The sequence below is a fragment of the Conger conger genome, chromosome 3 (assembly GCF_963514075.1).
Source record: "Conger conger chromosome 3, fConCon1.1, whole genome shotgun sequence".
Classification (NCBI taxonomy): Eukaryota; Metazoa; Chordata; class Actinopteri; order Anguilliformes; family Congridae; genus Conger; species Conger conger.
Window position 1 is genome coordinate 29,105,372 of NC_083762.1, and position 12,517 is coordinate 29,117,888.

Below are 12,517 nucleotides of genomic sequence, written 5' to 3' on the forward strand. Positions count from 1 at the left end.
GTGCGTGCGGTAATTGCAGTTCTCTCTGTGTTTGCTCTCATGAATTAAATATGACGGAGGATATCGCAGTGCCAGGAGTGGGCCTGATGAGTGCCCTCTCTTCCCACCGTGGAACCAATAATAGGCCTTTAGTGGGGCCGCGATGCCGCTCATTACTGCGATTCGCTGAGAATCGTGGAGGCTGAGAAGGCTCGCTTCTCTGAAACGCTGGGATACGAGAACGACAATCGCACGGCGCGGTCGGTGCAGAGCACAACAGCCTCAGAGCCCGATGTTTGTGGCTAGGTCAGCACTTGCTGCAGACGTGGGGCTATGCGGCAGACGTAGGATGTTAAGTGGCCAATCGAACCTACGCAGCTCGACTGCATCCAAGGGAATTTGTGTTGCACGCATTCAAAAGCCCGGCTTAGCTTGAAAGGGTACTTCTCCCAGCACAATGCTCCGGGCATCAGATGTTAAGTAGCCAATCGAATGTACTCATATGATACTCATAATGCGATAACTATCATCCCCATCATTTTAACTTACCTGTAGAAGGAAAAGTGAAAAATCATTTCCTGGCCTGCACCATTTATTTCTGGTGAGAGCCATTGATTCTGGCTCAATTTCACATGTATCCTGCTTTGTCATCAGCTCTGAGTAACAGATATTATCAGGTGATACATATTTTAAATTCTTATAGCATCAACAAGTTTGGCTGTTGCTTCGATGAACAAAATTACTGAGCAAACATTAAAAAAACACAATACATGTCACACAACCTTCAATGAACAAAATAAATCTTTGTCAGAGCGTTGTAAAACGTGAGGAAGTGAGACAATAAACTCAGGACAGTTCAGAAGATATTAAAAGTTAATGAAGAAATGTATCGTCTCGCAAAGCAGCAGGGGTATGGAATGGATGTGCAATGGAATTGCTAACACAGCCACATGATGTCATATGTCCATGTGACAGATTTTTTAATCACAACCATTAGAAACCCATCTAATCTAAACTTCCTGTACTGTACAAAGCAATGACAGCCTTGCCATTGAGACTTCTTAGAGACATGCTTGGCTTTTATATATAATTGGTAATCTTGTGGGCATTTGTAATTGGACAATTCATTCAGACACCTGTGATTGACGAAGCACTATATACTCTCGAAGCTAAAGGCAGGAAATCAAAGCAGGACTACAGCAACAGGACCAGCAGTTGTTCCTTTGGGGTGACTGAACTACACGCAGCAAACTACATGTGCAGACACTCACCTCTAAGTAGCTATTAAATAAAATTGCACATATGGTATAAGATCAAGAACACTCCCTCAAAACCCTCCACCATATCTGATATAATGAAATCTGTGTCATGGAAGCCTTTATAATCATTTAGACAAGGACCATTTTCCACAGCAAAGCCATTAGTTGCACCTACACACAGGGTCATAACTTGGGCAAATAAAACCCAGGGAAAACATTTGCTTGGATGTACCAGATGTACATCACAGTAAATATTTTCCCTCCGGCTCATTTTAAAATACTTAAAATCCATTTGTTTCAAGCCTGTATCGGTTATCCATACGCAATAATTTTGAATAACTGGTGGATTTTGTTCAGGGGAACAGTACAAGTCCCCCTTTAGGCCCATAAAGGAACATATGGCCACAGCAAACTGAGCCTGATTTCCAACTTATAATGATAAAATGTACACAAAGCACATCTTGCAGATGCTGAGCTAATATGTTTTTGTCTATAAAACAGAATCTGACTGTTTAAATGAGACTACCACAAATCCTTTAATTGAGAACCTCAGGCATCTCTGTTGACGGCAGTGTATAGAGCTGTATAGAGCACTGTATACATTTGCTGTCTCCTTAAAATTCATTATTCCTTCATTTACAGTACACTGACCTACACTCAGCATCTCGTCAAAGTTGTGTTTCTGCTGATACATATTGTGAGCCATGCTGTGAGTAAGGGTAAGCTTGGGGACTTCACAGATGTTTTGAAAGGCAGGCAAAAACACCAGTGCAGGAAAAAGAAAACCTCCAAGTCATTGAATACATTTAATGACAAAAGCGTTCTCCAGACTACTCCAGGTACTGTTTAGCAATTTATTCAAAAATGGCAGATGAAAGGGTGCATACATTTGCATGAAGTCGATTTGGGTGTAGTACAGACACATAGGCATGCACATGTATTCTATACACAATTGCACACAGGCATGCTGCCCTCATCTCACACCATGGGATATTTCCTCGAGACATCTCAAACCTTTAGTTAGGAGAACTGAACACATGATCGTATTTGTGAATGTGGTTCTCCATAGACTCTAATACAATGCAGCTGCAGAGTTTGGCTTTGGACATAAACCCAAAAAACCTAAATGAGACCTGAAATAATACCATTACAAAATCAGTTAGGGAAAGAACCTGGCAAGGACCAAGAACTATTGTCTTTTCTATGAACTTGCACTTGTAAGTCATGCATCTAATCTCATGTTAAATGCTATTCTCCAAATGCTGGGCATCTCCAACAAGCATTCTGCCTCTCTCTCGCTCTCTCTCTCTCACTCATTCACTCACTCACTCACTCCCTCCCTCTCGCTCTGTCTCTTTTTCTCTCTCTCTTACATTTACTCACTCGCTCCCTCCCTCCATCTCTCACTCTCTCACTAACTCATTCACTCACTCCCTCCCTTCCTCTCTCTCTCTAACTCATTCACTCCCTCCCTCCCTCTCTCTAACTAATTCACTCACTCCCTCCCTCTCTCTAACTCATTCACTCACTCCCTCCCTCCCTCCCTCTCTCTCTCTAACTCATTCACTCACTCCCTCCCTCCCTCCCTCCCTCTCTAACTCATTCACTCACTCCCTCCCTCCCTCCCTCTCTCTCTCTCTAACTCATTCACTCACTCCCTCCCTCCCTCCCTCTCACTCTGTCTCTTTTTCTCTCTCCCTCACATTTACTCACTCGCTCCCTCCCTCCATCTCTCACTCTCTCACTAACTCATTCACTCACTCCCTCCCTCCCTTCCTCTCTCTCTCTAACTCATTCACTCCCTCCCTCCCTCTCTCTAACTAATTCACTCACTCCCTCCCTCTCTCTAACTCATTCACTCACTCCCTCCCTCCCTCCCTCTCTCTCTCTAACTCATTCACTCACTCCCTCCCTCCCTCCCTCTCTAACGCATTCACTCCCTCCCTCCCTCCCTCCCTCCCTCTCTCTCTAACTCATTCACTCACTCCCTCCCTCCCCCTCTCCCTCTCTAAGGTCTTGGAGATGCACAGCGACTGCTCTGTTTTCCCCTGACTGGCAGCGCGCTCCCCTGAATCTCGCCGCAGGAGCTGCGCTGATCTGCTCTGACACGGATGACCTTTCTCAAAACCTGTCTGGCTCCCGTTGTCTGGCTGCTTAGAGTGGGCCGAGAAGGTGAGGCAGCAGGGTCTCAGCAGAGGACGGGAAGACCAGTGGAGAGAGAGAGAGAGAGAGAGAGAGAGAGAGAGAGCCAGGGCGGGTGGGTGGGGAAGCAGGGGAGCGGGATCATCATTTGCTCTAAGCTGAAGACTTATCTGGCCCTAACGCCGGAATGAAATCTTCTTTGGGCTTCTCTGACGTGACCTCTGAGCGACCTCGTACCTGGAAGCCCTGGTTGTCCGTGTTATTAAAACACAATCTGCAACGAGCGAGGCCACAGCACCCACGCTCCGCCGGCATAGCCGCATATTATCCACAGATCTGTTTAATGTACACGCACACAGACACACTCGCCCGCCCACAGCGTCACGGCTATCACTGCAGTCTTCACGTACAGATGGTATAGCAGTCGTGGTCGGTGGAATCCACGGTGAAGGAATGCAGAGAAATGAAGGTAATCTGCGGCATCTGGTTGGCGGCACAAAGTACTCAGGGCGAAATTTGCCTTTGAGCCAGGAGCAATTTAATTAATCATCGCTAAAAAGGACTCATATCCATGTTTCCCATTTCTTCTTCAATTCATCTTTCTAGATTTATCCAATGTTTTTGCTGCATACATTTGTTTTACTGTTTTATAACATGGCACCAAAATGAATTGCTCATCAGAGACAATAATGATTTATTGAACTGAAATGAATTTCCTCGGTAAAAGGGTCTGCTCAGGGCAGCACATATGAGCGCTAGAAGAAACTATGACAGACAAGAAATCATCTTTCAGTTCTTGCATTAAGGGTTTTATACCATGAAATGAAGTCTCTGGAATGCTATAAGCCGATGTTGACGATGACCAGAGAAGCAGCAATGGTCAGAGAACACAAATGGCCTGGACTGTGTCACACTGATTCCACACTCAGTAAAATAATGTTGGGACCACACGCCTGATTGTTTCAGTACCGACAGGTTCCTATGCTTAGGAGAATGCTGCCAAGCCTTGTCAGAGATGATTCATTTTTGCCCGATAGCGACTGTTTAGCAACACCCATAAATATGCAAGGGAAAACGGTCAGCATTTTTCAGGTTCTACGTTTAATTTATTTCAAAAAGGAGTCTGTGAAGAGAGCCAGTGCTCTGTCTTCCGCTGCGTGTGTAGGAGCAACGCCTTTACTTACACATTTTCATGGATAATAAACCTCTTCCCACAGAATATGGCATGCAACATATCATACAGTAAATAGTCACAACATTACACAATCAATTATACATTAACAATATTGAGAGCCCATACAACATAAAATGTATGTTCTTATTGAAAACCCATATCCAGGGTAACCTACCCTGTTATGTTACTTATTATCTGTATTTGCAGCTGGATATTACTTACACAGACAATTGAAGGTAAGTACTTTGCAACCTTATGGTTACAATCCGGGTTCATTATTTACTACAGCACAGGGGTCCCCTGTTATACCAAAGGCCAACCCATGAGCCAGGTGAGGAATGTTGAATTACCCCCTCCTCATAAAAATGCCCCTGGAATAGTTATTTGAGGCCCGGGGCAAATGTAGGACCCTTAATGCAGATGCTAAATAAAAACATTTACTGCTGCAGATATAGAGAAGGGGTTCAAACTTTCGGGCTGATTTCGTACTTTGGCTTTTCTTCCTCAATGTGGAAAAGAGAGGTTCTAGGCTCTGTACTCTATTATCCTACAGCTCTGGTATCAGAGATCAGCCGGTCCTGTCGAAAAGTTTAGAGGGCTCAGCATTTCTCCAGAAGAGGTGAAATTATTTACTGTACAACTGATACCTGGGTAAATAGCTTTTATTTTAGATAAAAATTGGGTAGTGACATGTTAGTTCATATGTATTTAATGTCATAGCCTGATGATATACAATGTTGTTAATTTTATTTTATTTATTTTATTTATTTTATTTATTTTATTTATTTTATTTATTTTATTTATTTTATTTATTTTATTTTATTTTGTTGGATTATTTTTTATTTTATGTTTATTTATTTATTTTTTGTATTCTTTTTTTTTGGGGGGGGGGGGGGTCTGATAGAATTTACTATGGAAATACATTTCCAAAAAACCTAAAAAGCACAATTGAAAGTCATTTCAATGTAGTATTCTCATAAATTAATGATATGCTTCCCAATGCTTTTAAAAAGAGAACAAAACCACAGCAGCCACTTACAGAATCAGGGTGATTAATATTGCTGTGTACAGAAAGGAGCAGGTGGTTTTTTCACCACCAATTAAAAAATATGTAAGTCTGCTAATTAATAATCACACATTCCCTCCAAAGTGGTAAATCCTCATTGTATACACCTGTAGGGTCTGAATTAATTATTATTAAACAGTTGGTGCCTCTATGTGGCATAAACCCAAATTACCAGAGAAACACATGGCCAGTTCAGACTTAATCTTTAAATAAACTGTTAATCTGTTAAAAGAGATACTAATGCCATTTACATTTAAACAATTTATTTAAAGCTAACTGTAAACGGCTAAATAAATGGCAAGACTTGAGAGAACTTCACAATAAATTCATCTTTTATTTCCTAATAAAAGGAAATGAATATGGGATTTTACACTGCACTGTATTCTAACTCCACTTATAACTGGTTGTCTACCACACAAAGCAAATGTGGAGAGATGGGGGTGTAATGCTAGGTTCCTTTGTGCTTTATGCAGAGAAGTGTCTTCGAGGAAATGTGCAATGAGTCATTCAAAATCCCACAGTATCAATAATATTAACTTGTCCACAAGTGTAGCAAACCTTATCCTCTAAGTCCATTCTTTCATATTATATTCTATATTTTACACTGCGCAAAGCTGTACTGCATCTGCACCCAGCATGCTCTGTTTCTCCCATTATGTTCCTGTTCCTCAAATGCCTTAGAGCACAGAAAAAGTGCCACACCACACCACCACCGACACCAATCACTAATTTAGAGGCGCAATTATTGCAACGCTCCGACAACAAACACGCATCTGCTATAACCGAGGTTCTATCTTTCCACCAGAGGTTGACTGACAGTTTATGAACCAACCCAGTTAGAAAGTACCAGAAGGGTAGAGATAATATTATAGTGCATTGGTTGCTATGCATGTAATTGCAGTTGGCCATGACACAATCTACAGTACTGGAGCTTGGCTCTGTAGAGGTGGACAGACCAGATGCTAATACTCGGAAGGCAAAGGCAGTGTCTGTAACCTTTCCCACACTGCACAGAGAGTGTAGACCGGGGGAGATGTGCGGACTTCTGCACACTGGTAGAACTTCACACATCTGACTCGACAGAGACAGACTCCCTCGCTCCGGGGATGAAAGACCTGCAAATATAATCAATCATCCCTGCTCATTTTTTTTTTTGCCTTTCTAATATACCAATTCTTCATGCCTAGTTTTTGGCTTGATTAAATTCTGTCTCGAGAATGTCTTAGATTAAAAGCTGAAGGAAATCTGGCTGTAGCAAAAATGAATTGATGGCCACTACTTTCAAATCAAAATCTATAGAAATGCCTACACAGGTAAATCACATTAAATTAAATCATACTTTCCATTACAGTATGTCTTCTGTAGTGTAGAAAATGCTTAGCAGCTGCTATTGCAATTCAATTTGCAGTTTTCTGAGCCCACCTACATTTTAAATTTAGGCTCATCTATATACAGTACAATATATGTGCTTTTATTTGTTGTATTGTTTGTGCTTTTCTCAAAACTTATATGTGCTGCTACTATGTCAGGAAAATTATATTTTCATCACAGTGGTACTTCTTGGTTGAAAACGGATACATAAGATAAAACAACAATCCTTTCTATTTGTGTTTATGTTTCAAATATAGATAAACAGCTTATATCGAAATTATGAAGAGGGACCCTATTATCTACACATGTGGAACAGAACCTACATGCTACAGTATCCTACCCAGTGAAAGACCATCAAGACCTGAAGTGATTAATAAAGAGGACTGAATGAATGCATTGTCGTCTTCTTTCATACAGTTGTGCCCTGTGAAGCAGGTTCATCCTGTCAAACACTGGCCATTTATCAAGGAGAGTAAAGTAAATTTGTCTTGCCTTGGCGTCCAAACAGGAGAGTAAACTTTATGTGTTGACAAAGCAGACTTTCACTTTTTTTTTTACTTCCAATGACTGACTCCCTATTTAAGACGTTAGATTGTCTTTAAAGATTGTTTGAAGATTGTTGAGGTCTCAAGTTCTGTTTGAAGATTGTTGAGGTCTCAAGTTCTGAGGCAATTAAGTAATTCTGTTTCAGGATTTGTTCATTAAAAACCATAGAGGGGGTCTTGCACCTGTTCATGTTCAGTGTGTTTCGGATCAAATGGCATTAAATATGTCTAGTGTTCATCTTTGACAACCATAAATAGTTTTTTTGATAAGCGATTGCTTTGTGTTTGCTTTGCTTTTTCCAATTGAAGCTATTATTCTAAACATTTTATAGCTATACAATATTTTCAGTGAATTACATTTTACTTGTTACTAATTTCCTTTGCATTTACACATTTATCAAGGGGCTAAAATATAACTGACACTGCACATTCCCATGTGTGAAAGACTGTCTAGGCCCGCTCCCCAAATGACCAATTCCCTCCTTCACACTTTAACAACATTATTTCTACCAATTTATCGGTGAAGTTCCTTAATCATGTTTATGGAATCTTTTCACATGCAGATTGTACCACACAGGACAAGATAATGTTCTTTATGCGCTGTGCTAAAGTACTTGCCCCCTTCCTGATTTCCTCTGCTCTTGCATATTTGTCACACTGAATGGATTCCCATCTTTTGACAAAATGTAATATTAGACAAAGGGAACTGCAGTCAATGCAGAACACATGCTGTATTATTTCATTCACTTTATGAAAGAAGTTATTAAACACCCATCACCTAAAGTAAGTGCCCCATTGAACCTAATCACTGGTTTCACCCCCTTTAGCAGAAATAATTTCAACTGAACACTTTCTATAATTTGCTATCAGTCTTTCACATCACTGTGGAGGAATTTCAGCCCACTCTTCTTTGCAGAACTGCACTGGTTCAGACATATTGGTAGGTTTTATGTCCTGCTACAGCATATCTTTTGGTTTCAAGTCAAGACTTTGACTGACTTGGGCTACACGTTATAGGCCTATATAGCAACTGAATGTGGATGGTGCATGTGAGTAGACACTGAATAAAATACTTCCCATTTAATTAGTCCACAGAACATTCCCCTCTCTACAGATACAGACACAAAAAGATACCGGTCTCTATCAGTGATTCCCGTGTATTAAAAATATATTTTGTCCATACCACTGCTGGATTCTAATCTCCATACAAGCAAATTCATTCCCATTGCACTAAACAAAATATTGTAAATTAGCTGCCGAAGGATAATGCAAAACTCGACTTAATCTAAACATACCATATGCAAAGTCATCTTGTCATTAATAATGAATGTTTTTATTGTATTAAGTTTAATTAAACACATTGTTAGATTGTAAGTCAAAATTAGATTTTGCATTTACATCATTACATTACATTTTCCACTATATACCAAGAGATCGCTGAGAAATGAATAAGATCAGTTGCGGTGCTGTCCCGGTGCTACACCGTAGCCCAAAAATGTAAATCTCGAGAAGTTAACGTTTCTATAATTCAGGAATCGTGTACGCTTTATTATTTACACAAACTTCCAGGCAAATGTAAGTACATTGTTTTTTATTTATTTGAACTCAAAAGTGTATATAATTTACAACGGAAAGCCAACCATTTAAATCCCAAAACTGAACAGCCTGTTTTAATCTGCGAGCGGACGCGCTACGTGTGGTGCACAAGCGTCTGTAATAGATTATAAAATAAGGGGAAAATACTTGTCATGGAGCATTTACCTCCGGTTCTTCTGAACTTCTCTCTTGTCCATGATGGCAGGAACGCAGTTGGTGAGCTCGGTCCAATCTGCATGCAATCCGCAGCTCCAGCCGGTTGAGAATCTCGAGAACAGCCAGGACTCCTCTTTACCTGGTCGGTGGCACGTGCATTTCTTCTGCCCCGGCTGGCAGTCACAGGGCTGTTCCAAGCGAATATTCCGAACCAGGTGTCTCCCAAAGGTTGTTCCTCCTGTCTTTTGTATGTGCAGAAACACGATCACATCGTTTCCTCTGATGTTAAAATCCACGTGCCGTTTCAGGTCTCTTTCTGTGAAGTTAAATTTAGACGCTAATTTAGGAGGGAAATCGTCTTCCAGCTCTTGATCTCGATAGAAGTCCTCGCTCGGCGAAAACTGCGCTGACGGACGTTTGATGCCTCTTGAATTATCCCCAGTCCTGAAGTGGCAGGAGTTGCTGCCAGCTGGGCAAATATACTGATAACCTATCATCACAAAAAGAACGGCTAAAATTGGAACCAAGATCAGCTTATTGGATTTATCATCCATGATAAAGGAAAGGTGTTGTTCATGACATTAGTACAAGTAACTCGAATTGTTCCTGCCAGCAACAGTGTTCAGCACTATTATATTCCCGTGGTCCATTTAAATGATCATCGCATTTCAGAATAAATATAACAGGTTCCTGTATGCCATGTGGTTTCTGATTAAGCACCAAAGTTTTTTTTTTTGTTTGTTTTATGAGAAACACCGATTCATCCTATTCTATTCCTACGAAGGCACTCGCAAAAGTTCCAAGTGTACCGACTTATATAGGCTGTTATCAGTACTAGAAAAGCTAATCAAATATTACTTTTGTAGCTGCTCAGTTTCACAATTGAAGTCCTCGTGGCTTGTCAAGCACGAAATAAGACCTGAAACGATCCGATCAATATATTCGGTTGTATTTGTAATTGAAATGAAATGTAACGTTTGTTACGCTCGAAATGTAACAAATGACTTTCCATGGAATACCCATTCCTTATCCACTAGCGAAAAAACATACAAATCAATTGTATTAGCAAAACGCCAGTTTCGTATCCCAGTTTCATGTAATCCAGGGCGCACGCTTCACAGGAAGGCAATTCTGCAGATGAACCCGGTGGGATATGTCCTGCACCGTAGTGAATCATTGAAACATTTATCGCAGTTTTAAATGTCTTAAATAAAAGATTCGTAAATCCTGGAAACCAGGCGCTTTCTCGTTCATTTCTTTAAATACACATCGTGTCAAATCTAGTCATTTGAGAGGTATTCAATCCTTCTTTGTGAGAGATGGTAAAAAGTCTCACGCGCTGCTGCATATCTGGCTCTATCGCACATTACAGTCTGCACACAGTGCACAGCCCGAAAGAATTCATGCTCACAAATTTATCAGAGAGGACTTGAAGCGGGGTAGTATGAGCCTCGCGTAATTAACCAATCGTTTCTCTTATGCAGGGAGAACTCGTCCAATAGAAATTCACACATTGATAAAACATCCAATGCAATACGAACTGAAGAACACAACATAATAGACTCTAATATCGATAGCCAATGAAACGGTAGGTTAGCAAGACACTGCCCAATGCAAGAACCGGGCGGCCAGAGAACTGCAGTCAGGTAAATTGATTGTAGCTAGTAATAATAATGATTGGATTGTATTCACCCATGTGAATTGTTGAAAACCACTTGTTTTTATCATTATGCAACCACTATTATAATGTTCTCCCTTATAATTGGCTATGTAGGCCTACTCATATGTGTATTGTCAAGTCATTATTTGTTTTGACTAGCACATGGAAATTCAATTTTTATTTTTCACGAAGAAACGTTCATTCGTGCCAAATTATATCACATTCATAAACCCAATTATTACAGTACATATTAAAAACAAGGCACTAATGACACAAACAAGCAGCATTTACAATATAAATAAAGCGGTAATCAATAGACAGCGCGGAAAAATGTTTAACAATAATTGTATGGTCGGTAATTGAAATACAAAACGTTAAAACAATAATATAATCATGAAATGCTATAAAAATGACAGGACCCCGGAAATGAAAGACACACTAAAAACAATGGCATAAAATAAATGAATCGATGACCAATTTGCAGTTCACACAGATTTCAGTACCATGGACAGATCCTGTCAGTTGTAATGGTTGCTCCTGTAGTCGCTATAGTCTTTTATGTATAATAAAAATTGGAGTGATGTTGGTTTTCAGAATGATTACTGTATGGTGTTCCTATTTTGTATAACAACCCTGTAGTCCAAAGATTATAAATAAGCATCTTGTCTTCACTTTGGCAATACAATTAATTAAATAATTGCAATAACTTGTACTAGTCTGTGGTTCACAGGCAGGTTAGTGCTAACAAGGTCTACTGTGTTTTCTATAATTATTCAATATTCACACATTTGAATCATTGAAATAAAAAATTACATTGAGTGTCCAAGGAAATTTGCATATTATATACCATACTAATTATCATAGTCAAAAATAGATTTTAACACAGTTGTACAGGGAAAACATGGTGTGGACAGTAGGCCCATGTGTAAATCTAAATAAAAATTGCTGAGTTTGACATGCATCATATTGCTTGGAGCTATACTATAATACCAAAACATACTTGGGTTATACCTATGTATGTTCACTTAAATAAATGTGTATGTGCACATTTATTTAATAGTTCTGTAACCAGTTCCACAGAAAAACATACTTTAAAATTTTACTTGCATGACTGTCCAGTCATATCTTTCATTTCAGTATTAACATTTTTTAAAATCAAATCTCCTAAAAGAGAATACCATTCGATTTTGCTGGAACATTCAAAATGATTTATGTTTTTATTGTATTTGTGCCCCAATACAATGAAAACACAAATCTATATTTGCCAGGTTAAATATTTAATGGTACTGTGAAATAAAGCAATGTGTTTTCAATGCCATCTGACTATCTGACAACTGTCAAAGAGTGACTACTGCCGACCAAGTGTCATTGTATTCCCTGGAGGCAGTGCCAGCCAACAGCCTAAGCACTCATACAATTGGAATCTGTGCAATGATAACAACATGATAGTTTCTCACTTCCATCTGTCTATTTGTACACTGTTCACACAGTCAAAACAAAACATGTAAGGGAGACAATTGTAAGGAAGTGCATTTACACTGTATTATGAATCAGTTACATTCATTATAA

The 12,517-nt window shown here is 39.7% G+C and overlaps 1 protein-coding gene across 1 annotated transcript in view; it reads right to left on the reverse strand.

The window, feature by feature from the left end:
- LOC133124968 (heparan-sulfate 6-O-sulfotransferase 3-B-like) overlaps positions 1-9,842 on the reverse strand; it is a 104,633-nt gene extending 94,791 nt beyond the window's left edge. Inside the window, exon 1 of the mRNA XM_061236599.1 lies at positions 9,298-9,842. Within this exon, the coding sequence (XP_061092583.1) occupies positions 9,298-9,842 (545 nt within the window). The remainder of the gene's footprint in view (positions 1-9,297) is intronic.
- Positions 9,843-12,517: the final 2,675 nt, after the last annotated feature.